We start from the raw sequence: 27,219 nt of genomic DNA on the forward strand, positions 1-27,219 counted from the left end.
TTGTTAATCTTCTTTTAGACATTCCTGCGTTTGATATTATACTTATTAAATTAATAGACAATGAACTTTTGACCCACTTTCTCCATGAAAACGCAGAGGATATGGGGTACAAAGTTTCACCACCTGACTTCTTTCCAGGCTAAGTTACAACTGCCCCAACAGTGTAATGTCAAGTGTTATGAGTTTGTGATGTATTTCATAGAAGATAATTGCCCCATGAAAGCAAATAGTTTAAAAGCCCCTGAAAGGTGATGACACACAATTTTTATAACATCTGTTTTGAAGTCCAAAGTTTAACCCTTAAATGTTCTACCAAATTAATTTCCAATAATTTCCAATACTGGCACATTTTCTTAGTACAACTTAGTTCAAGGCATTAACTCAGTCTCACAAACTGAACTCTTTCTATGTGTCTCTCTGTGTTCTTACTGACTACATCACCTGGACACCTTCTTTGGTTTATTTTCACTTCATTCTAAGCAATATCTACAGCATTGACAGCAGTGTTACCACCTTTTTTAACCACATTTGGTTAAGACATTAAACCAAGGTCCTGACTACATTGTCATTAAATATACGTCGGCATTATTTTTTTGAATATGGGTGTCAGCCCTGGTTTCCAGGTTAAATTCTACTCCTTTCTCTCTTATTTCAATTGGTGAAGTAACCATCACTTCTCCAGGTGATTGGCTGTGTATTGCAGTTGCTGGCACGTAATGACTGCCACACATCTTCCAGGTGGGTGGTCATACAGGAACAAGTCACCCCAAGCATGTGATGAATTTGCTTCCGGGAGCATCTCATCTGTGCACGTGTATGTACAGTATATACAGTATGAAATGGCTACGTGCTAAACCGTTAGTGCCTATGTGCTAATACATTAGTGTCTGTGTGTGTTTTGTGAGGGGTTCTGTCATGTTTTGCTTTTGCAGAGACAAACTAATTGGCTTTATTTGATTTTGTGTTCTTTGGGAAATCTACCCCAGACAGATTTAAACATGTCGCTTCACATCACACTTTATTGTTATTCCATCTCTGTTCAGCAGGCATTACCCAAAGGAGCTCAGAAAGTGCACAATAGTTCATTTCAGGAAAAGATACCCCCTGCATTCCATTTTCTTATTTCTAACCTGCTTGTGTCCTACCAACATTTGACGTTCCTTTTTCAATTTGCTCCATCATACCTTATTAGGCCTAATGAGGACCATAGAGTATTTAAGGAGAACAGAAGAGGATTGAAGCAGTGAATGTCACCCAAAGGTCTGAATCACATGATATTTATAATCTGAACATTCTGGCCCTGTTATAAGATATGTGATGTTTTTGCGGAACAGCATCTCGAAAGTTTATGCCACCTTGTATTTATGTTGTCAATGTGTGTCTCCCTCACAGAATGACACCTGGGGCCAGCAGTACTCCTACGCCCTGTTCAAAGCCATGAGCCACATGCTGTGCATTGGTTACGGGCAGCAGGCCCCTGTGGGCATGACCGACGTGTGGCTCACCATGCTGAGCATGATCGTGGGCGCCACCTGCTACGCCATGTTCATCGGCCACGCCACCGCGCTCATCCAGTCGCTCGACTCCTCCCGGCGGCAGTACCAGGAAAAGGTGAGCCCCTGACCCGCGGAGACAGGTGGGAGGGCTGGGGAGAGGCGGTGCATTTTTATACGCATTGGCTTTCCGTCTGTATCTCAAATAACAGTGCTGCAGCTTTCACTGAAGTCAGGTGAACGATCACTGTCTGGGCTACAGAGGGAGCAAAGGTCTTCTCTGCTGTTGTCATTCTGTGATTCGACATAAAATACAGTATAACAGCTAATGAATAGAGACATGCTTGTTTCTCCATTTTAAGTCAGTCGACTTTCTTTTTCCTACGTTCTCAGCTCAGAAAAACAAAAATATTTCCTATCTCAACTAAAGGAGTCTCTGACAGCTGCCCAAGCAAGCCGCATCTCCCTCTCTGTCAAATCCTAGTAGGACGTGGCTGGTTTGGTGTTAATGAGCTGTGCTGCTAAGCTGCCTCGTGTTTTTGCACTCCGGATTTCCCCCAACAAAGACAGGAGCCCACTGGGAAAGAAAATCTCTCAGCCCTGGTGAACTGCTCCTTTTAAAATACTGATAGTACGGAAACAATTCTTTGATCCTCTTGCAGCAAAGCAATCACAGTGCTTGACCATTGTGCTGATCTGTGTGGATTGCAAGCCATTACCCCTGAATAGCACCATAAAAGTGCCAGCTTCTTACCTCATCACTAAAAACAATCTGCATTAAAAACGGCTTTCTCAGGAAGACGCCTTGCTAAAATATATGGACTACTAAATCAAGTCCTTTTTGGATATACTGCCAAATGTAAATAGGAGCTAATCATAGAAGAAAGATGTCTAACAAAAATGCAATTAACAGATGCAATACCTCTCGTAACTGAGAATGATCCTGCAGGGTCATAAGTACTACAGTATTATACAGCCCAAGCTTACGTGGACAAAAACAGAGCTAAAAGCACTGTGAAAATGTCACCTCAAAAGATGACACGAAATTCTCTGGTGTTAAATAGGAAGGACTTGCCTCACTAGGGTACTTCATACAGTAATGACCTTGCATTGTTTTCAGTTCCACCATAGGTCATTGGTCAGACCACTGAAGTCTTCAGACACAGACCACAGGTAGGGTGTAGTGTTAGCAAAACCATCCATGGAGCCAAGCCGGTCAGAGCTTCAACTTTATATCCACCAAAGAACCTTGAAACTGATGCAAAAAGGTACTGGAAGCCCAGCCCACATAGAGGTTTGTCTATCGCACTGTCACCATCTCTAGTCTCTGACACCGTCTCTGACACCGTTCTTGGCTGAATCAAGAACCTTAGCTTTCAGACTGAGGAAGATCAGGAAGTGGAGGTTTGGAGTAGGGAAAGCTTGACATGGAAATATTGATCAGTGCCTCCTTTTATACTCTTGTGCCATTGAAAGCGAGAAGGTAATGCTGTCTCTTAATCTGTGAGGGTTTGTTGCAATAAACTTGAATTTGCCTTTAAAACCAGTTGGATAAACAACACAAAAAAGATCAGATCAGATCTGCTAATCATATTACAGTTGTTTAAAAAGCCAGTGTTGTCTGCTGCCCTGCTTTCAGGGAATGGCTGTGCCAAGCAGGTCTGCCAGCTGTTTCCTGCTCCCAGTCTGTTCCCTGGACCATGAGCTCTGTAGGTCAGTGCCCTGGGGATTCAGTGTGCCTTGCAAAGACACTCCATATAACAGCAGCCTGACTAGAGCTTGCAAAGATTTATTTTCCCAGTTTGACTTGGCCAATAGCACTTAGACGGCAGGTTGACTCCTTCGCTGGTCTAATAGTTTATATCACAGCTGTTCATCTACTAAAAAAGGCATGTTTAAGAAACATGTCTTGAAAGTATGTTACTTATACTGTAAATGTATTGAATATATGTATACAGTATCATATCAGAAATCCACCCAGAGCACAAGGAACAAGGCAGAACTGAAGCCTGGCCAGGATGCCAGTCATATAGTACACTGTTTAAAAATCTCTGGTATAATACTGTACATGTACTGTATGTTTAAACAAATTTAACCATCTAACTATTTGAAATATATTTTAATATATTTCAGACCCCCACAGTTTCTTCACTCTTCATGCCTGTATTTCAATATAAGTCAAATGTTTTTATACTCATCTTTGGCTGCTTGTATTTTCAAATGTCAATATAATTTTCTATTCATTGTTGAAATGGCACAATTCATCCAAGCTGTTTCGCTGTGTTTCCCCTCTGGAGGAGAGTAGGGACCTGGAGGTGACAAGCCACTTGCTCTTGTCTGAGGTGGGGGCTTGACCTTTCCCTGCAGGAGCCTCTCAGGGGAGTGGCGAGAAACAATGGGCTGCAAACTGTGCAGCTCCATTCTCCAGCACTGTTGCTCACAGGCCCTCAGAGCCCACCTGCCAATTCCAGCTCCTGCTCTTGGAACCCATGGTGCACAGCAGGATAGTCGTCCCCTGAAGAGTCGCGTGACCTTGGCTTGGTTTGAGTGCTGAGGGGGCAGAGCTGTGGCTCTGTGGCTAAGGATCTACGCCTGTGGCTGGAAGGTTGCCAGTTCGTACCCCGCAGCCGGCAGAGGAATCCTACTCTGTTGGGCCCCTGAGCAAGGCCCTTAACCCCAACTGCTCCATGGACACTGTATAAATGGCTCACCCTGTGCTATGACCCTAGGCTTCTCTCTCCCCATCTGTGTGCCTGTGTGTCTCATAGAGAGCAAGCTGGGGTATGTGAACAGACAAATTCCTAATACAAGAAATCGTATATGGCCAATAAAGTGATCTTATCTTTTCATTGTTCCTGGGAAAAATAGAACCACAATTCCCTCACAATGGCTAGGAAGAGGGACAGTTCCCATCAGGCACTACGGTAGTTATAGAGAAGGTCTGATGGCTGTAGAATATACAGTATGATAATTGCATGAGGGCAAAGCCCACAGGGGTAAAGTACGTACAGATGTTTTTTTTTTTTAAGTGGACACCTTTTCAGAGATCCCAGGTCAGAAAAGAAATTGCAGCCCTTCTGAACTCAACGGAAAGAGACACCATGCCACAGAGCCTGCTCTGCTTCTCCAAATGGGGACAGACTGGGCGCTGTTCCAGACTCCACGAGGGCAATGCAGTGTCTGTAGGTTTCCATGTTCATACTCTAATGTCATATGGAGGAAACTCCTGACTAGAAAGATACTTGAGGGGTGTGTGCACAGCCCGAATTCTCATAACACACTGTACAGTGAGAGTTTGAATTCCATTTAGAAGCAGCTCATGAGCACCTCTGGCAGTGGATATCTCATTCTTCCTCACCCCACTATTGACCTGGACCAGCCTTCCTGCTCCTCTGAGTCCTGGTCAGGGCAGGCTGAGTGGCAGTGTAGGCAAAAGCCTGTGCAGACCTGATGGACAGATGCTGTGTACCAGCATGAAAGACTGAGTGACGAGGGTGTTTAAAAGGGATTAGACTACAGAGGCGATTGTTTTTTGAAAGTAAGGTTTTCATCTGAAATTGCCTCCCACAGCCCTCTATTTACAGTATATCACAGCCTTCTGGGTTTAATGAGTTGTGCAGTTAGAGGTTACTGATTTCCATATTTGTGATTAAGAAAGAATTATTACTTTGTGTATGAGTTAGGATTGCAGTTAGGAGAAACCAGGGGATGTTGAAATCAAGAGCTGTTTATGGTTTCTGATCCTAAGATCCTTGAAATGAAAGATATTTAAGCTCTTTTCATTGTTTGTTTTCAGAAAGTGTGCTATTTGGTGATAAGGCTATAAGAGGAATGGTATTTTGTGGGTGTTTAAACCATCTTTGTCTACCTCATATTTATTTTAGGTCCTAAAATAAGAATCAATGTTTACAATCAATCAATATTGATTAGAACATTTGGTTTAGAGTAGATTCGACTGGAAAAAAAGACAGAAGCCCCTGCAGGCCTCCGGCATTTTCAATTGTCAGTGATGACTTGTCATGTGACATATTGCACCCAGATTTTGCTGTGGACTAATGTGTAAAGACTCTGAGCAGGAAGGAGAAACAAACTAAAACAAAAGAAAATGCAAAATACAAGCAGCACACACAATAAATACTACAACATTTGTAATAGTAAAGCTGACACCCCAGGGATATACTTAGTTGCTACTGGATTAATTATCCCTACACTATCCCTAAAGTTATTATTGAATCCAAATTAGAATAAAAACCTATTCATATCAATAAAAAACAGAGCAGGCAGACTAATTGTTGAAATAAATAAAGGACCGAACTGGTTAACAGAATGAAGGGTTTATTTTGAAGGACTATTTTTAGGCAATAAATGGATTAGTATTTTGTACAGTTGATCTCAGACAGGATCTCCTTAAGGTGAAGTGTAATCTGTAAAAACAATTCTCCGCCAATAAAAAAAGAAACTCGGCAAACAATAATAACAAAGTCAGACTAAAAATTATTATCAGAAAGCCCAGGCTATAATCTGCTGTGAGAGAAGACATTTCTCACAATGTGCCTAAGTGTGATAAATGCTGTGTCTGTCACAAGCAAGTCAACAGTCCTGAATTGGCAATGGTTTAACAAGAACAGCAATTTACATAAAAATGACAGAGCGATATTTTTATTGTTATACTACAGTAGAAAGCCATCAATGTCACGATCCTAGGCCCCTCCTCTTAAAGACTCTCCGGCTCTCCCTTGTTTATCTTTGATTTCCTGCACCTGCCTCCGGTTCCAGCCCCCTTCCTATAAAAGCCAGACACTCCCACCAATCTGGGCTCAGCTTTGGAAGACGGACGCCCGGAAGCCTGCCTACCAGCGAGTCCAGGAGAGGCTCGACGGCATCGGCTTCACAACGGCGTCCTGACCATCTGGGTCCGGGGCTTGGAGCGCCTGGCTCCGTTACCCCTTTTATTCCCCCGACCCCCCGCCAGACCCCGCTCTGGCTTTTAACTTCTGTCATGTCTTTGTCTTGAATGGACCACCCGGCTCTGGACTTTTGCTTTCTCTGGATTTTCTTACGGACTCCCTTTCGGACTAGATTGCCTCGGTCACGCCCCCCTGTTCTTCTTCCAGCCCCTTTCCTAGTCTTTTTCCCCGTGTTTGTCTCGCTCCCCTCTGGATTCTGCCGTTGCATAGGGTCCTGAAAGACGCTTTGTGACAATCAATGGTTACTGCCTTTTTCCACTGCCTGCTAAGGAGCATATTGTTACACTGTAGGTAAAGGTTTGAAAAAATAATAATAAAGTGATTGTTCATATGCACCATTCGATACTGGGCAATAGGTGCATATCCAGAGCAGGCAAAAACTGAAATTATCTGCATGACAGCATCTTGTTTGAACTGTTTGTGGAGGCATGAGAGAAAGCTGTAGTGTAGATCCTTTTGTATTTCAAAGAAAGATATTGTACTTCATCACCTCTATGAGGCAGTGGATACGTAGCAGACTCATTGTCAGACGCATTACAAATCAGAAGCTGATTTCCTGACAGAGGGATCCCCAGCAGACGCATTTGTCAGCTGCAAGTTGTGACACGCAAGCTACAAATTGCACTAGCAGCTTGGCGTTAGGATAGTTATATTGGTAAGAATGTAACTGAGCAATTATGCACAGGTTCTCTGGGCATAATTAATGTGAATCCTAAAGGTGATTAGACTCCCGGCCCAATCCTGCAAAACTTATTTCTTTATGAAAAACTTTTTGAGTGCTTCCAATTTTTTTGCCAGACTTGCTCCTGAGACTTTGTTTTCAGAAGCGTCGGTGAGCAAAGAGCTTTGAGTTTCAACTTCAGCTGATGCTCACGGTCGTTAAGAAATCTGCCGCACTTCTGGCGAAGACGTGCCTTCTGTTTCCCCTTCCTGATCGATCTCTTCTTCGCGCTTGTGATCCCAGGTCCTCATTTCGTAGTAGAGCCTCAAGTAAGCGTAGGGTTTACTTTTCAACACCTTTGAGCATTTTGAAAACTTCAAACAAATGACAGTGGCTTGTTTTCTCTGATAGAGATAAACGTTCTGTCCCTGTGGTCTGTATGTGTGTGGTCTTTGATGTCAGGAATGACTCGGGCCACTCTTCTCTGAACTATATAATACTGGGGCAGGGGGTGACATTTCCACTGGTCTGCCACTAGAGGCCACTAAAGAGGGCCTCAGTGATTTGCAATACACAGCAAATCACTTGGGTGTAATCGGTAGTTACTGTATATGAGTGATTAATCTTGATGCACTTTGTCACATGAGTTAAATTAAAGGACTTTGTGTCACAGTGAGAGGTGAGGGGGTGAGGGAGGAGTGTCTGTCGCAGGACTGGGGGAAGGAGGCTGTATACAGGGAAGTATCCTGCAGCAGCTGGACCTGAGGGGTGGTATTTCGCTCCTCCCTCAGAAATAGTGTTTCTTTATTATGAAGAGGACTAATGCACATTTTGTGAAGTTTCAGAACGATACCTTTTATTTTGAATTAATGGCTAGGAAGGCTCCTGGACTTCAACGTTTTCAAAATTAAGCTGAAGGTTTTCATGTGTAAAGAGTCACATTACCCAAGACAGAGATATTTCTAAATATCCAATCACTGTTTTGTCTTTTTTTAGTGTTTCCTCATGTTTTACAGCTGAAAACATTGACAGCCATTAGCAGCTAAAGCATTTGAAGAGGTTAGTGGTGGGTAATGTTAAGATTAGGGTTATGTTAATGTTAAGATTACTTGGGTGCTAAATTGTAGTGTCATCAGTAACCCCTTACAGATGAGGCTGTTGTACTCTTCATTAGGTTTTAGAAACTGCTCCAGTGTCAAGCTCCTGACCGGAAGCTCCAGGTTCAATCCCAGGTAGGGGTAAGCGATGGGGCTTGCTCTAATTCCTTCCAGACTGCTCCCAGGTCCACTCAGCCTGCTTTCCAAATGAGTGCCAGTACTGGGGGTTCATCCTTCTGCGGGTAATAGGCTGGCTGGAGAGTGATGGTGACCACATCACCTCCACCTCCAGTGTCAGATGGTTGAGAAAAATGGTGGCCCTTTCCCCCCATCCCCCCAAAGACCTTTATGGCCTGGAAAGGGACCTACCTACCTACCTTCATACTGACAGACTCTCACATGCAGTGGCAGCGCTGCAGTCAGTCTGCAGTGAAATCTGGCATTACAGCCACAGGCCACTGTACGCTTAGACTGCGCATTCTCAGTCTGACACCATTCCAAAGGAGAAAAGGAAAGAAAGCTTATGTTAAAAAAATACAGCATAATTAAGTGGCTGGCTTCTCCACTGGGAAATACATTGTTCTGTTATTTCAGGCATGATCAAGCGAAAGAGAAGCTGAAGGAAGCAACAGTGACAGACTGTAGCACCAGGCTGTGTGGTGCTGTAAAAAAACATGCGAGCACACACTGGGGTAAAGAGGTGCCTCCATGCACATCCATGTAGTTTTCTCTCGTGCCCTCTGATTCATATTTCACTGCTCATTCTGTAATATATCAACCCAAGCACCTTCGCTGTCACAGTGTGATGGGATATTACTCCACTGTTCACAATGGAGATGTGATTACCTGCTTAATGTTGCTGATGGTTTTACTTCTTCAGAGCTTCTGGGTTTCAGCCAAGAATGAACAGTCCTTTAAGAGAAATTATGTAAGACGGAAATTCCCGTTGCGTACAGTAATATGTCACCCCTGCCTGGGGAATGTATTTAATAGTAATCATAGGTTATTCATTCACTGGACTCTCAGTCACAAATTCAGTAGTCATTTCTGAAAGATCCCAGAGTGTTTGTGCAATGCTTTCTTTGTGTGTGAAACTAAAACCAGTCCAATCTTAATCGTGACAGTTCTGCCAATCTGGAAATACACCTTTCTAAATCAAATGTGAATTTATAAGACCCATTTTAAAATTGTAGCTTCAATCTGACGTCCATCCACACGGTTCAACAGCCCAGAAGAAGCCACACAGCATGTGTTTGGGGAGTGTTCACAGTTTATTATCGTAGAACCAAGCATTTTTCACAGGTTCCTTGATCAGAGATTAACAAGGTTTTACAATTTCTCTAGCAATTGCCTGGTGGATAAATATCTGAAAGTTTTATGCTGATTTAATTTATTTCAGTTGTCTATATTTTGCAGAAAATATATTTTTTCTTTGCGGATCTAGACAATTATTAAATAGACAAAAAAAAGATTTCTTGATAATGGAGGTGATCAGTGCAAGTCCCATGTTTCCTAAATGAGTGTTTTCATTATTCAGGTTAATGGAAATATAAGGATGTGTTGATAATGAACATTTTAAGAACGTTTGTGAACCAATACTGTACCTTCATGTGGGCAGATTATTATTTTTGGTTCTGCTGTATAAATTAACTTGTCCGGAATACTGGACAGTGAACTGCTGTAAACTGTCATATTGGAATATAATCCTACACTGGCATCTGTCCGTTTCCATTCTCTTCCAGTCTGTTTAATTCGGTTGTTTTGTTCTAGCCATCCTGCCAGCTGGTTAACCTAACAGTGCCTGTAATGCACGGCCCATGTCACAGAGCCTGCCACAGCGTCCCTATGCTTTCACCTGCCAGTGTTCTTTACATGGCTGTTTAACTGCCCCTGCCTCAGTGCCTGGAAAATCACCCAGCACATGCATGGTGCACAGCTGAGAAGCCTGAATCTGGAACTGCGTGTGTTGCAGTCAGGGGCATCATTAGCATGTGTGGCTGGCTGTGATGACAGTGACCGCAGCAGACAGGACCCCTGTCTGTCTGGGCCCCTGTGTGAGCCTGTGTGTGCGTTTCAGCACTCTTCATTGGTGCAGACTTACCTGGAAATCGTGCCTGTCCAGAGAGATGTGCTGTTATCAGCCAAGACAGAGCAACAAACCTTATTTGATTCCTGTTCCCTGCTGACATCTCTGTACACAAGTGGACACATGTCTGAGCAAAACCAGCACTGGCAAGGTAACAGGTCCTGACCTGACCAGTAATTAAGTTCATTTCCTCGAACAAGTGCTCAAGCCAGGATTAAACTGGAGCTTCCACCAGCGGCCAACTGAACATTGCAAACCTGACACTCAGTGGCAGAAGCCCAGGACATCCAGTAACCCACTGTCCAGCAACAGAGGCTGGAATTGGTGCCCAGCAGGTGGGTCAGAGTTTTGATTTTACATGGGCTTGGATCTAATGTGTAGAGGAATCTCACTTTTATTTGTCTCTTTTACACCATTCACATGATGAAGCACTTTCCTTTAAACCGACCATCTCAAAGCACAGCGTACCCTTGATCATGAGGCTGTACTGCAGGGCATCGCTGCAGGGGACAAGGAGCAGTTAACTTGCTGCGTTGAAGGTTTTTGATTTTGACCGTGACTGTTATTTGGAAAGACTTCATCTCTCACGGCCTGGGTGCACTTTCCATCAGCAGTTTGTTCAAAAACACAGCTTGCAGAGTTTGCCAGCTGTTGGCTTACAAGCAATATTCAATGTGTGTTGTACAGCAGGTGGCTGATTGACTCACTAGCTAGTTCTGAAATTGCAGTAGGTGCTTGCGTGTCGAGTGAGAATGAGGTACAAGTTTGATGACAGGGAAGTACTGTACTTTAATGACACAGCTGAAAGGATGAGAGAGAAACAAGAAAGCAAGTAAGCAAATGTTTATATGACTTCCTGTTTAGTCTTCTTAGAAGATCCTTTATGGCTCAAAGGTGCAGCTCAATCCAGAGGGCTGACATTCTTGATATCTTTGAGCCCTGCGGAGTTTTGAAAGGGAAACTGTTGCTTCTGTAGCGTACAATCTGAATACAGCATTTTTAAATGCTGGAACACTCTAGGTCAGGAGTCGTACTGTAAGTAGCATTCATAAGCAAAACGAGTATTGTGATCTAACTGTTTCTGACATCATTCTTAATCTTTGATTGTTTTATGTTGTTACTGTCTATAAATACCCAAATATATAAAAGACCTAAGCATGTATTTTATATTGTTATTTTTTTTAGTATTACAAATATTTTAAAAGGTTAAGGAGGGTTGATGTATTAATAGAAAAGGCTTTAAAGACTTTAAAGGCTTTAAACTTTCTTTTTGCAACCATTGCAAGATTTCTTGTGTTGTACTAGAAATAATTTTGGTCAGACAGGTTTCTAATTCTTCCAAGAAATTCTCGAGCAAGAGAAAGTGTATTTTCACATTTTTGTATTCAGTTACAGTACATTCTTGTTTCCTGTCTGGCAATATGTACCGTATTTTAGGCTATTGATTCTATTTAAGAATCTCTTCACAAGTCCTCTATCTGTCCACTGCTTTGAAGAGGTAAGAGGAAGATGCAAACTTTTTTATAGTTTTTAAGTCTGGGCAGCTAGTCGTGTTGCTCCTGTTGGTGTTCCTACAGGTGGCAGCTGTTTCACCCATCTTATACTCTCTATAAGATGGGTGAAACAGCCTTCTCTCTTTCCTAACCATCCTTTTGTTTCAATTCGCTCGGCCCAGGAGTTTGTACAATGTTATTTTCCTTAATCAGCAGAACTCCTGCCAAAAACGATTTGGGAAATGACCAGCAAAGAAACAATTTATGAGGACACACCTATAAATAAGAAAATAAGAAATAAAAAGAACAGTTTCACGAAATAAAATAGTCAGAAGGAGAAGAGATAACTCAGGACAGTGTGGGTACATTACAGCAGGGACAAATCTGTCACCAACATGTTGGACATTCTTCATATGAGCTTTTTATACGGGAATAGCTAGGGACCACAACAAACGGGAGTTTTTTTAAATGAATAATACTTTAATTGACACATTAAAAAAATCCAACACCAACTCTAACCTCTCCTCGTGCGCACGTGCCCCCTCCCTCAGCACTCCCGGGCCTGGGGGGGGGCAACACGGAGCCTCCCAGTGCAGTCAGAGTGTGTCTGAAAGACAGTATCCAGTGTCAGGAGCGCGGGAAACCAGCTCAGAATGGCAGTTTCTGGCTGCTGTAAGCTTGGCTTTTCCTTCTTTGCTTGACATGTAATACTGTTGCAGATTTTTTTAATACGTAAAGATAATCTATCTCCAGATGTGTAGGCACAGAAATAGCATACTAGTAGTGCTTTTGATTAAAAAAAAACATCTGAGCTAGATGAGCCCAAAGGTCTCATTTGTAAGGTTTCCTATCTAATGTTATTGTGCTCTAAAATATTCAAAGTATAGCAACCTGCTGTATATTGGCCTGCTGTCTGAACTGGCTGTGGTCTGCCTTCCAAGAACTCCATACTTGGCTGAAGGCCATGCTCAAAGGTGTCTGGAACAGTGAGCTGCTTAGATTAGCAGTTGCCCATTGCCAATTATTTGAAAAATAGATTGTTTTTCACTATTTTGATTGGTCGAGACAATCACTACGGCTCATAACGGGATCTATGTCATGGCCATTACAGAGCTGCAGATGGGAAATAAGGCAGACATTCCTCCTTATGTGAAGGTGATTCTGAAGCAGTTCCAGAAGGCAGTGATTAGCAGGCGGGATGGCCCTTTTGTGTCCAGCCTATCTGTTGAACTTGGGAACAGTTTTTCATCCTACGCTCTCTTTCTGCCTTGATATCTCTGCCATCTCTTCCTTTCATTGTTAACCATCTCTGCTGTTCATTTGCAGTTAGCTCTTGCTGCAACACATCAGGCTTTGTCCTAGTAATCTTATCTTAGCTTCATTTCAATTGGGACTTCGAAAATACAGAAAAGGGATAAAATAAACTCTTTTAAATCATTGGTAGGCATTGTTTTTAAAGTTTACAGTATTCTGTTTCAATCCTATAGGCTTCTCTATTCTGGTCTCAGGTACCATTGATACAGGATTCTGGAGTGTTGCTGAGTCCTGTTGTAGCTTTGCTTCTTCATGAATTTAGATGTTATTTTGATCTGACGTGCATTGTAGTTGAATCACTAGGAATAAAACCCAGGAATTAAGCATATTGGAAGGTTTATGGAGTGTTTTTGTTACAGTAAATTTGGCTTAACCTGCTTAGCTGAGGGCTGAGCTCCTGGCCAGAGGACGAGGAGGCTGGGGCTGCCCTGTGGAGTGAGGAGTGACCAAGGGGCAGCTGCAGAGGGGGAGGCGGGGTGGAGGTTGGATGCAGAAGATGTACAGTATGTGAGGGAGAGAAGGGGATCACGTATAGTATTTATGATATTTTAAGTGAGGAAATAACAACAGGAGTGATTATGAATTACTAATAGCTGAGTTGCATTGAATTTAACTGTTGTCTTCCCTCCTAAACTTTTGTTTTAAACTCCATGGTGACCACATTAAGCACCTGATTTACAAATTCACTGGGAAATGAATCCAAGATGCTCTGTTTTATGTTTACAAATAAAGAGAAGCTTCTATGACTTTTGTGGTCATCACATCTACAAAAATAGTCAGGTGCCTTAACATTAGAAGCACAAAATGTTTAATGGAGTAGTTCTTTAGACTCTGTGGAATAATTGTAGATTAGGAACCTTTTTGAAATACCCCTGGCTTCAACATGAGAACTGCACCTTGACAGAAGACAAGGTGGCCAGTATGCAGTGTGAAAATTACCCATTCCTGCTGCTTGTGACAGTACTGATTAGTATGGGAAACTTATTATTGACATAGTTTGAGCATTTCCCAATGTTTCCACATATACTTTAGTATGCCATATTCATAAGGCTTGTGTAATGTTTTTGGAAAGCTCAGTTCCAAACCATTGACCTGCCTGCTCAAACACATGCTGTACATGTGGCAATCAGCTCACATGTGAGAAGAACACCAGATCTGTTTCAACAACGAACTGTCAAAATGCTGTTTCCAAAAAGGAGGCTCTGCTGTGCACATAATGCCTGCACAGAAGCTGACGCGATAACAGGAAACAAAAAATAAAATAAAGGATAAAGCCCTCAGGCAGAACAGGCAGAACTTGAGGCTGCTGCAGCGTAGTTCAAGGTAGTGCCGCGCTGTGAGATGAGGCAACAGAACAGAAGTGACACAGGCAGCATGAGTTCATCACTTTCCCCTTTCTCTGGGTTTTCAAAGCTCACCCTCGTGTGGTTTACCAGCAATGACTAATCGATTGTACCCTGAGTGAGACAGCAGAGAGAGACACAAACTTGCCTAACATTAGTGGAGGGATGTGGGATTCTCAGGGATGCGAATTCCCGTTGCTCCGCCCGTGCAGGGGGCTCCTGGCCCTGGGGAGCTGCCAGTGCTCTCACTCAGGGGCAGCCAGGTCCCTGGGGGCTCTCTCTGGGTTGTACCACCCTTCTTCTTACAAAGAGAGCCATTAAGGCTTTAAAACTGCACCTCGTCAGGATCTCAGTGTAACATCTCACCTGAAACACAGCACCTCTGACAGCAGGTTTCTCCTTATCAGCTCCGCAGCATGAGCACGACATTTCCAGTCCAGAGAAGAGAGTATCACCCAGTGGCGGGTTGTGGATCCTGGCTCATACATTCAGAATTAAACACAGATGTTAGCTAATGAAGTACAGTGGCCGTGCTTGCAATTGCTGCAGCTTCGACAACAAACTGCGATTCATAATTGTCATCCTCATGATGGATGTCTGTATAATGTTGACGGCGGCGCTCCTTATCTGTCTTTTCAGTACAAGCAGGTGGAGCAGTACATGTCTTTCCACAAGCTCCCCGCCGACATGCGCCAGCGGATCCATGACTACTACGAGCATCGCTACCAGGGCAAGATGTTCGACGAGGAGAGCATCCTGGGAGAGCTCAGCGAGCCGCTGCGAGAGGTAAGGCAATCAGTTTCTAGCAGCTGGATTTCCCAGAGTACTGACCTTGGAGTGTGTGCAATTATTAGGATTCCTGGAGAGAGCTTTGGCCACTGGTCTAAATACATCTGTGGAAACAGTTTTTAAAAAGTCAGTAATGGATAACTAATTTAATCGCTGATTATAATAAGTGGTAAACTCAATACATTTAAAAATAGTTACAAATAAGTGACTTGGCTACAAATTGTACATGCTTTAAACACATGGTCTTTAAACACATGGTCATTTCCATTTATTTTTTTTGGCAAAATCAGTCTCATGCTGGCAAAAACAGAATTGGCAGTATTTCATATTCCTAGAACAAACTGGCCCCATGCACACATCAATGTTCTGGAGTTTTAGATTAGTTCCTTTTAAATTTCCTGAATTTATTTGTAAGTTTCTTTTCTGGATCAAACCAGTAGTATACAGCATATGTGCAAAGGTATTGAACCGATTAGAACAGTACGTGGCAGAATAACCCCTGGCCAGAGAAGTGCATTCTTGGCACTTTTGTAAGCAAACTCACTCTAAAGGAGTGGAGAAGAGAACTCCTCATGCAGTCACTTTTTAGATGTCGGGATGTCAATTCAACTGAGCTGCGCTTATCCTGGTTATTGAATTCAATTTAAAGTGAACTTTATTTAAAGCCCATTGTTAACTCCCCAGACGAAAACAATTTGATTGTGCTATTATTCAGTAACATCCGTTGGAGCAAAACCAGTCAGCCTGCTCTCAGCATCGTACTTTACTATTATTTTGCCATTATTATCAAAGTGAAAACTTTTCAACTTCTCCTTTGTAAAAGCTTACTTCAAATCATGGTGATGCCATAACAGGCTGAAGTAAGACAAGGACAGATAGTACAGACATGGATAGATTTATTTAACCAAGATAAAATCACTGAAAGGTTTAGAAAAAGTATTTTGAAACAAACGTACTGTATGACTTGTTTCTATAGGGAAATTAAATTTGGCTTTTTAAAACTTTTCTAAGGCCTCTGTGATTGTTCCAAACATACTGGAACAATATAACGACAAACCATCTCGAAGACAATAGGGATGTGACCACCCTACACACGTTAACAGCAGGACCCTTTCTTTGGTGACTTTCTTTGCAGGAAATCATTAATTTTAACTGCCGGAAACTTGTGGCATCCATGCCTCTGTTTGCCAACGCCGACCCGAATTTTGTCACCTCCATGCTGACGAAGCTGCATTTCGAAGTGTTCCAGCCCGGCGATTACATCATCCGCGAAGGCACCATTGGCAAAAAGATGTACTTCATCCAGCACGGGGTGGTGAGCGTGCTGACGAAGGGCAACAAGGAGACCAAGCTGTCCGACGGCTCGTACTTCGGAGGTAAGAGGGCCTGCTGGGCCAGTTCTTCTGCACAGAGACACAGGGCGCATGAATAATGTTCCTTCACTCCCCACAGGCTGGTTGATGTTTCCTCACTGAAAGCAGAGGCTCTGCAGAGTCAGTTCTGTGAACTATGTATATTTCTTATAAATATCAATGGAGGGAAACCTCCACAGCTTCAGATTATATCACTTTAGCCAATTGGTTTTGTGACATTATTCTCCCCCTGCGCATTCTGGCAGTCAGATGTCAGGAACTTGTTAGGTAACTTGGTCTGGTTAAAGAGTGGGCAGACAGAATTTCTTTATTAACCTTTGCTTGAGCAATATTATACATCACCCATATTTTTACACTCCCTGGAGTGCGGAGACATATCCAGAGACTGACCATTGAATCCCTACCAAGAGCAGCATAAATGTTGAAAAGAAACACTACCATCCTACAGTGCAGCTCACACTTGGCCTTTGTCAGTGTCCCTTCCAAGATGGTTCTGTCTGAGATAACAGCATCATGAGCACCTTTGACATCAATTTAAAAGAAGGGGAAGCGCCTACAGTACATTCTCTTAAATTGAAAACAGTGAAGAGCTGAGGCTCCCTTTCGTAACTCTGTGGCATGAGGTTCCTGGCGTCTTCCTGGAAGGTGGTTTCAGCCAATTTCCATAACAGACTTTGGACCACTTGTTAAAATGTGGAACAGCCACTCCTTGGGGTATACTGCAGTTTTAAAATGAGGGTATAGCATTCAATTTTTCCAAATGAGGATGCCTTTAGTACTATTAGAATAAATGGAAGCCAAAGCTTTAACCTCACCTGATTAAGGTGTACAAATACAGGTACAAGGTACAAGTACAAGCACAGGTGTCCTGCTCAGCTATCCCAGAGTGCTTTGCCTTACATCACTCCTCTCTCCACCCTTGCTGAGGTGACCACACAGTCATTTCCTCAACCAGGAGAGTCAATATCAAATCAATACCACACTTTCTCTCCCTAAGTCACAGGTTTATCTGAAGCTGTTGAAATAATTTCTAGCAAATTCAGATTCCTTCACACAAACAAGTAGTCATATTGTCTGAGAATTGTATTCCATTTTCTTTAACTTGAAAGCAGAAGTAACCTGGAGAATATCTCAGAAAGTTTAGGCACCAAGCTGGTAGACTTTGGTCCAGATAAACCTTGAAGGTCAGTCCACCAGTCAGTTGAACTGACAGTTTTGTCAGGATACCAGTACATTTCACATAAGAGACAGAAGGGTTTTCTGAGAAGAACAGGCAATGTTTGAAATGTGTATATTTTACATACACTCCCAGTTTGAGATGGAAATGTGTAATTCCAAAACTGCAAATGCTATGTCCATATAGATTTTTAATTACTTTATTTATACTGTAAATAGTTTCCAGCACTTTCTATACAGAAAGCTTTAACATTCTGTTTGTATGAGGAGCAGTTCCTGGCACTCCTGCACTTCAATTAGAGAAAAAACACAATACCTGTGGGGAATTCTCTACCAAACACGAGTTAGTCATTCATGAAATTAATTTCTGTGAATGTCAGATACAATTTTCACAGCTATGTTCAGCCTTTATTATGTTCAAACAAATTGAGTACCTGAGTAAAACAACGCAACAAGAAAAAGAATATGGGGCACCTGTGCTCTGTTATGTCTCAAAATGTTCATCTTACGTCTTTCAAATTTCTATTTTCCTTTGTCTCGTTAATAAATATTATATACTGTACATACAGTACCTATGGAAGTAAACGAGCAGGGAGAGAAAGGGGCCCATTTTAAAGTCCTCACAGGTAATGCCTGAAACCATCGTTTCTGCTACTCTAGGGAGGTCTAGATATTGTATATCAGAATTAATTGAAAAACATGGAGGAGACAAGGACAAGGAAAATTGCAGACTCCACTGGTCATTATTGCAAGAAGCTACAAAAACAGATTGCATCCATATTCACAAGTTAAAGAAACAAACTTCATTTAGGCAGGTACTGTCTGCGTGAAACTGTCTCAGTCTATAAAGACAAGTGAGAGGGGGAGCCTTTAGTTTTCCATCGCTCTTCATCCTGGCCAGGCCTCTATAAACAGGCTCTCTGGCTGATTCCCAGTGCGTGTTGCTCACATGATCAGCAGCTGCTGGCACTCTCTTGTTCACTACAGGCTCCTGTTACCTCTTCCAGAAACTGTGTGGATGCATTAAAGAAAGAAACAAGGAAAATCTGGTCTTGCTCAAATAAATATATATCACCTACACTGTATATATCACCCTCCAACTTCCAGCTGGCAGCCCACTGGAGTTTAGCAGGTGTGAGCCTGGTCAGTCCTGGTCAGTACCTGGATGGGAGATCTCCTGGGAAAGTTAAGGTTGCTGCTGGAAGAGGTGTTAGTGGGGCCAGCAGGAGGTGCTCACCCTGCGGTCTGTGTGGGTCCTAATGCCGCAGTATAGTGATGCGGACGCTAGACTGCAAAAAAGATGCAGTCATTCAGATGAGATGCAAAACTGAGGTCCTCTGTGGACATTAAAAATCCCAGTATGATTCTTGAAAGGAGTAGGTGTGTGACTGTGGTATCCTGGACACATTTTTCCTCTGGCCTTTACTAGTCATAGCCCCCTAACAATCCTCATCTATTAATTTGCAACATTACTCTGTTCTCCTCCCCACTTACTATTATTAGATGCATAGTGAACCAATATGACTCTGTCAACACGTCATATTTGCACATGGTAAAAGCCAAAAGCACTCGAATCCCGGGTGAAAGAACAGTTTAGCACAGGTGTGTCCTATTCGAGTCCCAGAGGGTCAGGGTGTCTACAGGTTTTCCTTCCAAAACAGCTCCTAACAATCTAAATCACTCTTCACTGGCTTAACAGAGACCTAAAGAACATGCAGACGCTCCGGCACTTCAGGACAAGGATCAGACAGCCCCTGTTTTTGGAAATATTTGGTGGAAAAAAGAAATTTAGAAAATGAACTGGAAAAATTCACTCCAACACAGAAACCCTGCCCACACTTCAGAAATGGGAATTGAAGCTCTTGCAGTCAAGTGGAAACAAAGTACTGTTAATTATGCATTAGACCCTGCATTATAATAATCTTTATAATAAACCCTTCATTATAATAGTTTTAATGATTCTTTGTTTTCTAAAATTCACATTCTGGAGTGCATCAGGGATGAATCTGTCTTAATACACAGTGCTACAAGGCTTTAAAATTACACTGACCAGCTAACATCAAGAGCCATGATCTCCAGGACTGACACCAATAATTTCTTCTTTCAATAATAATGAGGCTAATGAATAATTAGCTTTGTGCGTTATACATAAACTGAACATTTACTGTCAGTTTAATTACAGTGATGCACTGACTTACACAGTGGCCTGGAATACATAAAAAGAAAATTAACATTTCTGTTTATTCTACAGTATATCACATTTTTTTATTGTTCCCATTAAGCACTGTTTTGCATCTGGCAGTTGTTTTCTTTCTTGAGATTGGGAAATGGCATAGAGGGGAACTTGAGGGGCCCCAGGTTGTACGAGCCCAGTTGGGAATTGAGCCAGGACTCTGGGGTTAACACCCATACTCTTAAAAATAATGCTGTAGGATCTTCAATGTTAATACGTTTGAGTCTCGGTTAAATATCTCATTCCAAGGACAACACCTCCTATGCCGCAGCAACTCTGCTCACTGGGGAACTGGTGCCACATCACCACTCACAACAGAGGCACAGTTCTCCAAGGAGCTCTTCCAGTGCAGTTCTGTCCACGAAGTGGAATACACAGTAACTGCTCAGTTACTGTATATTCAGGAGAAAGCTTTACTGTATGAGGATGTCGGATGAATTACCTTGTAGAAATCTAATTATCCAGGTGAAATAAATGCACTTCTGGTTACTTCTCATGCCTTTACCTAGGACTGCATTGCAAGAGCTTCCCTACATGTGGAACCTAGGAACACAAGGCAGCCTTTCCAGCTTGTTTTCCTCCTAGAAAGTGACTGGGTCAGCCGGCGCTGCTGGAGTTTATGGACAGTGGAGGAATGATCTTTGAATGCTCTCTAGGGTCTTCGTATTGGAACATTGATACCGGCAGCATCTTCATACTGTAGCTTATTTCCTGTCTTTCACTGTTCTTCACTGAGCCACAGCACCTTTGTAGTGTGATCAAACCCCGTAAACCTGCGTGCCCACAGAAGCCTTAGATAACATCACTCTCAAGCAGTTTAATTGGTTAACGCTGCATAATTAGTCATATTAAAAATGACCACATGGTGCTTTTTTGAACTGTCACAAGTCGGCCTCACACGCCACTCCAGCCGTGGAACTGATGCAGGGTCTGGCCAAAGGAGAGCACAAACAGTTTGTATTCTTACAATCTGCTCGTGCAGCGGCTTTGAAAAAGGAGTTCTCCAGCACTGACATGAAAAGGTGAGGCCTGGTTCACATTAACGCTGCTGGCTGCCCCCGGGGACGGCGATGTGAAGTGACAAGACTGAGGATGTCAGGGTGTTAATCAGCCCTGGACAGGCAGCTCATTGTTCTGCTCTGAGCCAGAGGACACCCACACCACAAATCACACACGTCCCGGTGTTGTCACTCTGTTTTGGACTTGAAAGAAACAGTATGATGTGACTTCTTTTATATTGCTATCATATCATATTATTATAGATAGGCTTATATTAAGAAATATAATGCTTATTATGTATACTGTATATTTGATGTGTTTTATACATTTTTATGTATCATAAACTTGGGTCATTCATGTATATTATATATAATGCAAATACGCATTTATGGTTTTAAAGTTACAGCAGCTGTACTGACAAGATATCAATAAAAGCATTGTTGTTCTGCGATGCTTTTCAGAAATTCTTTGCTAGTTTGTCTGTTCTGGTGAAACGATTCACGGGAGCAAATTAGTATGACCCATTCGTTGTGAAAAAAAAAACTCTTCTTTAGATCTCAAATTTCACTTTTGAACACTCCTGTTCCATTCTGCAAAAATGCTTTATCCAGCTGCAAAAGGCTGTGTAATTTTGTACAAAGTAGATAAAGCTGGCACAGCTTATATATCATCTATATTGTTATATAATAAGCTTATTTCTGATGTCATATATTCATATATTATGTTGTGAGTCATCTTGGTATGACTCACAAAACTGACTTTGGCAGCTCATACATTTTTTCAGTGTATCTGATGTGATTGTGATCTAGTGCAAAGAGTGTGCACTCTTCCTAACAAGAATTATATGACTGACGCTCAGAGCTCTGTTGAAAACATGGAAACATCCAAGGAAATATCACATGCGGAGACAGTGCTTGCTTCACAGAGGATCCAGTTTTTTGTCTGCGGTATTTTTTCTCAAGCTCAACTAAAACAAAAACTAAACATGGCATCCCATGGCATAACCAGAATTATGTACCGCAATACAGAGATAAAATAATCACATCTGTATGGTATGTTTATTGACATCATGGTAGAATTTCAAAAGCCAAACATATTTAATGACTGAAGACATTTGGTCGAGTTAACAATGGATGGGGTCCATGGGCAAGTACCCACTCATGTGTTCTGAGTGGCCAGCTAAACTCAGAGTGTGCAATGATTGGCCAGCTGAGTTCGATGAGTACGATAATTAGCCATCTGTAGTCAGTGATTGTTCTATTGGCCCAACAAGGGCTTTGATTGGTCAGACATTGTTGATATCCTCTTACACCTGGCATGACAAAAATGACAGCTATACACATTGCTGTACTGTTCACAAATCTTAAAAAAACTGTGCATCCAGATTATATTCAATACAAATTTCATGGATTGAGGTGGTATCCATAAGGTTTGGAAAACTAGTCTCGACAAGTACAGCAGTGCAGGTTTGGTTTGCTGAGTGGCACTGGTGGGGTTGAGAGGTTGACTCCTGCAGACCAGTGACTGCTGTCTGTATTAGAGGCTTTGTCATGCAGTAGGCATCATGGCGCCACTCATGTTTGAAAAGATGTTTGCGCTGTTTTACACTTAGCAATCAGGACAGCGGATTAACACTTGGTGTTTTCATAAAAAGCAAACACTGTAGTCACCGATAATTTAAAAAATGTGGAAGTTGAAGACCCCAGCTGCTCAAAAACCTTAGCTGTCCGTTTCTCTTTGTATTCTCCACATGTGAGGTGCACAGCAGTACCTCAGCCAAAACAGCAATTTCCACAGTGTGTTGTACCCATTACTGAAGTGGAGCACAGTAGCTGTTCCTGTGCCAGTGTGCCGCTCTGCTGCTTGTTTAATGAAGCGTTATAGCTCTGATCTGGCTTTGCACATGTGGTCTGGCTGCCTATGAGCAACTCTTACTAGACATTAGTCTTATATGAGTGATATCCTTTACTGTTTATGTCACAAATTGCCTTCATTTTGCTTACACCGTTAGACACAGGGCTTAATCAAAACTGCCTTTAGGTGATCTTGCTGTGAGTGATACTACGGTTACCAAAGTCTAGTCGCAGAGTCTCCAGTGGCAGAAAGATGCAACTTTAAGATGTTATCTTTGCATGTAAATGAGTCTGCCAGCTACCAGGTGCTGCAAGATCTTGACTTGCTGACTGTGTAATATCAGTCTCCAAATCACTGCCCCATGCTGGGAGTTGAGAGATCTGTGATTTCTTGGCATGTTGTGCTATTGAATATTAATATTCAGTAACCAGTGAGGCAGTTATAATTTGTGTGACAAAATCATTGATTTCTCTGTTTGGTTTTGGAAATGAATATTAAAAAGAATCTGGTTTACAGCGCAGACAGCTGAGTGTTTGGAGAGAGGCCCCAGGTGAAATCTTTGTTGCTCTGTGCAGAAATCTGCTTGCTGACCCGAGGCAGAAGGACAGCCAGCGTCCGAGCGGACACCTACTGCCGGCTCTACTCGCTGTCCGTGGATAACTTCAACGAGGTCCTGGAGGAGTACCCCATGATGAGGAGAGCCTTCGAGACTGTGGCCCTGGACAGACTTGACCGCATTGGTAAGGACTGGTGGGCTGATGGGCCCTCCTGCGTGTGACTGTAGTAGCAGTGCCTGATTGAACACCAGGTGTTCAGGTCTTTAGATGTGCACGCTGCAATGCGAGCAGTGGTCACTGCTCTAGTCCACTTATACTGTATGTTCGTTTCACGAGTCCCAGACTCGCCGGGTCCCAGACCCATTATAAGTCCCTGACTTATTGAAGAGGACACCGCTGTTGCTCGCTTTTCAAACTATTAGTTCTTTTAAAGGATCACTTACTGATGTCAGACGGCCACGGATTTCTCCAGATGCTTCTCTTAAAGGATAAGTATTTATCCCCCGAGGTTCGTCCAATTCACAAAAATTATTCACATAATACGTTTATGTTCCTTATTTAATATCGTTTATGACCTTCAGATACGTTATGCTCCTCTTCTTTTTATGCTCAGCTGCTAAGATTTCCCTTTAGTTGTAAAATTCCATATAAATACTCAATACTAAGTGGATTAAAATCTGCACAGTAAAGAGATTAAATGATTAAATCTTTTCACTACCGACCAATGCACCATGAGTGCCCCTGTCGGTCATTTTTGCCAGCCAATCACGTACTGCGGTACGCCGCGGTGGCTTGTGGGTAGTTGCGTGCTGTACGGGTTTCTACCGGGAAGTTTGAATGACAGTCTGTACAGTACAAGATGAAGTTAAATGCAGTGCAGCGGATACACCTGTTACTGCAGAGGGCTTCATTTCCATCATACTGTATTGTATATACTGTATATCTAAAGGATCTTTTATTTAAGTCTAGTTTGACATGATGTAAGAGCCATCCCAAAGAGTTTAGTTCACTTTTTTGTTTAAATTTACAGCGCTCAAAATAAGACAAAAAGCTTGAAATATCCAGGATTCAATGTCTTTCTTACTAAAGAGCCCACAGCTTGTAAAAGTGCTATAAATGGATTTTTTTCCTGATCCTGCCAGTCACACTGCTTTCACAAGTGAGAGCAAGTTATTCTTTTGTGGATAGAAAATGTCAAAGACTTCCAATGAATGTAGCCTCCTGGGCAGCATTTTCCATCTGTTTTGAAGCATATTAGTTCCATGGCTCGCTGTTTGAAAACCCTACATGGTCCGGGGATAAATTCATTCAGAGTTAGATTCAAATTGTGCTGGAGGGGCATATCTACAAAAAATGGCTTGCTTGTTCTGCGGTCCCCTTGTGCAGAATGTGACTAAACACTTCAAATGTCATTCAGAATCCATCTCCAAAAATAGGAGAGAGGCAAGATTTTCATAATATATCTGGCCACTTAGCATCTCAGGTAAATAGATTTTTGTGTGACATTAGGATAAAATACAATAGTTTAAGATGCATAGTCAATGAACAAATCAAACTTTAATTCATACCCTTTTATTTATCTGACTAGTTCGAGTATTGCTGATGCTTTCTTATTTCTTGACCAAAAACAGCACCACAGAAACCAGTGAGGTGATGAGACTGCCCTTCTAACATGCTAATACAGTATGTTTATCATTCTGATACTGAGATAGAAAAGGCAAGGTTACAACATAAGAATTGTTACAAATGAGAGGCCAAACGGCCACTGTAACCTATTTAGTAGTAGTGAATAATTTAAAGAATCTTATCCTACCTTTTCCTAAAAGAAACCAGGGTATTGACTTCAACAATATCCTTGGGGGTATCCCACAATCTTTTGTGTACAGAAATGCCTTCTGTGCTCAGTTTTAAACGCAGAGGACATCTGCTGAGTTGATTTTTTCGATTTTTTCTATGACTACAAGAATTTTGAATGAAAGTATCAGGTTCCCTCATAGACGCTTTGTTCAAGACCAAAAAGGTTCTTTTCCAGCCTTCTGCAATAGAAAGGCTTATTAGTTTATGTTGCCTTGAGATTTAACTTTAACTTTCTTCATCCAGTCAGTGTGGTGAAGGGATAAATAGTTCAGGGTGTGAATGGATAATTGAATGGGGGTAATTTAAATCACTGGATCAATAGTCAACTATTGTACATTCTAGTTATTCTTTTGTAAAACTGGGTCCATCTCAGGTCCCCATGCTCTAAGACAGAAATAGCTGCTCTAGAGGCAGTACAAATAAAAGGGACCAGACTAATTGCTGACCTGAAGGAAATGCCAAATTAAGACAGATCAAGGAAACTGAAACTGAGTCTTTATTCGCATTTTTGAAGTTCTGAATGGCATTGATCTAACTATTCCAGAGGACTTCAAGATCAACAATTGATGTAAGGACCTAGGGACACAGGAAAGCAAACTCGCTTTTGAAGTGTTTTGAATTCTTGCAAAAGATTGGTTAATATCTACATTATCTACATTAATAAAGTATAATTTGTAGTCCCTGAACTTCAGTGCCGCACAATTTGCTTCAGCACTTAACACAAACTGGAATTTGTATTTAACAGAACTTTATAGTTTATACTGGAGTTTATACTACACACTCCATTGATCTAACAGAACAGTCACAGACATCCACTGAGACACATTTTGTTAGGCTGTTGGTTTCTCCCAATATGGTGATTAAAAAAGCAAATTCAGCAAAGCGTAGTGAATTTGACAGAAACAGCTCCCTCTGATGCCTTCAGAACATCTAAAGCATGGTAAATCATCCTGTACTTTTCACTCATTTATCCCGTTAGCACTAAGCTATCTTATGGTTTCTTTTAAAACCATAGGGGAGTTATTGAGAACAAATTAAATGAGTTCAAAATGTAGAAAATAGCCATGGGAGAAATGTAAATTTATATGGAGGATTTCCAGGTTAATGTTCCTTTAGGATACAACTGAACCATGCAAGGCAGGGCAGAGATATTTGGCAAATCAGAGCTCCACCACGGTTTGTGTCCATTTCTGCAGCCTAACCTCAGCCAAAGAGAGACTGTATCTAAACTGTAGATCCAAGGCTGTAGAACACCCTTGAAATCTATGGTTTGTACTGAAGAAAGCGCTGCCAAAATATTTATCCCCAAATGTATTTCCAATGTCCAATGACAAGACTTTTGAGCTAAGCACTGCAATGTCTTAGGAACCCACAGCTTTTTGCTGTTTAAATGCAGCTACACTCCCCTCTGCTCTGTACCACAAGCCTCTGAAGCCCTGGCCCACAGTATCTTCACAGAATCTTCTGAGGTCTGTTTCAGATGAGCTCGGAGTGACTTAAATAGGCCGACTGTTTTCTTTAAAAAATGATCAGGGCTCTTCCTTAATGGAATAATGTCTCTTTAAAATCTTGACCACAAACTGATAGCCAAGTTGCTGTCTGTGTGCAGTGATACAGTGTTTAAAAGGTCTCTAGTAAATTCCACTTTAAATTAAGTGCAATGAACAGAATATGAGATTATAGGTGGAAACAAATTCAAAAGACACTAGAACTTTTTGACACAGAAAACATGAACATGTAGTGTTCCCCAGCACATTTTGTGAAGGTGAAAATGCAGATATCTCACAGATATAGGCTTGACACTCTGATCAATCAGTGTGCAGGACAGTGATAAGCAAGCATTAGTCATAAATTTGACAGAGGTTAGTTTAACATCTACACTGCTTCACATCATGACCTGCTATATGTAAAGTCAACTTTTATACAT

At 41.9% G+C, this 27,219-nt stretch overlaps 1 protein-coding gene across 1 annotated transcript in view; it reads left to right on the forward strand.

Annotated features, from left to right (window-relative positions):
• The window catches only part of hcn4 (hyperpolarization activated cyclic nucleotide-gated potassium channel 4), a 98,796-nt gene that overhangs the window by 62,685 nt on the left and 8,892 nt on the right, over positions 1-27,219 (forward strand). Inside the window, exons 4-7 of the mRNA XM_006628884.3 lie at positions 1,393-1,611; positions 15,094-15,240; positions 16,379-16,619; positions 23,454-23,618. Of these exons, the coding sequence (XP_006628947.2) occupies positions 1,393-1,611; positions 15,094-15,240; positions 16,379-16,619; positions 23,454-23,618 (772 nt within the window). The remainder of the gene's footprint in view (positions 1-1,392; positions 1,612-15,093; positions 15,241-16,378; positions 16,620-23,453; positions 23,619-27,219) is intronic.

Source organism: Lepisosteus oculatus, chromosome 5 (genome assembly GCF_040954835.1).
Source record: "Lepisosteus oculatus isolate fLepOcu1 chromosome 5, fLepOcu1.hap2, whole genome shotgun sequence".
NCBI classification, from domain to species: Eukaryota; Metazoa; Chordata; class Actinopteri; order Semionotiformes; family Lepisosteidae; genus Lepisosteus; species Lepisosteus oculatus.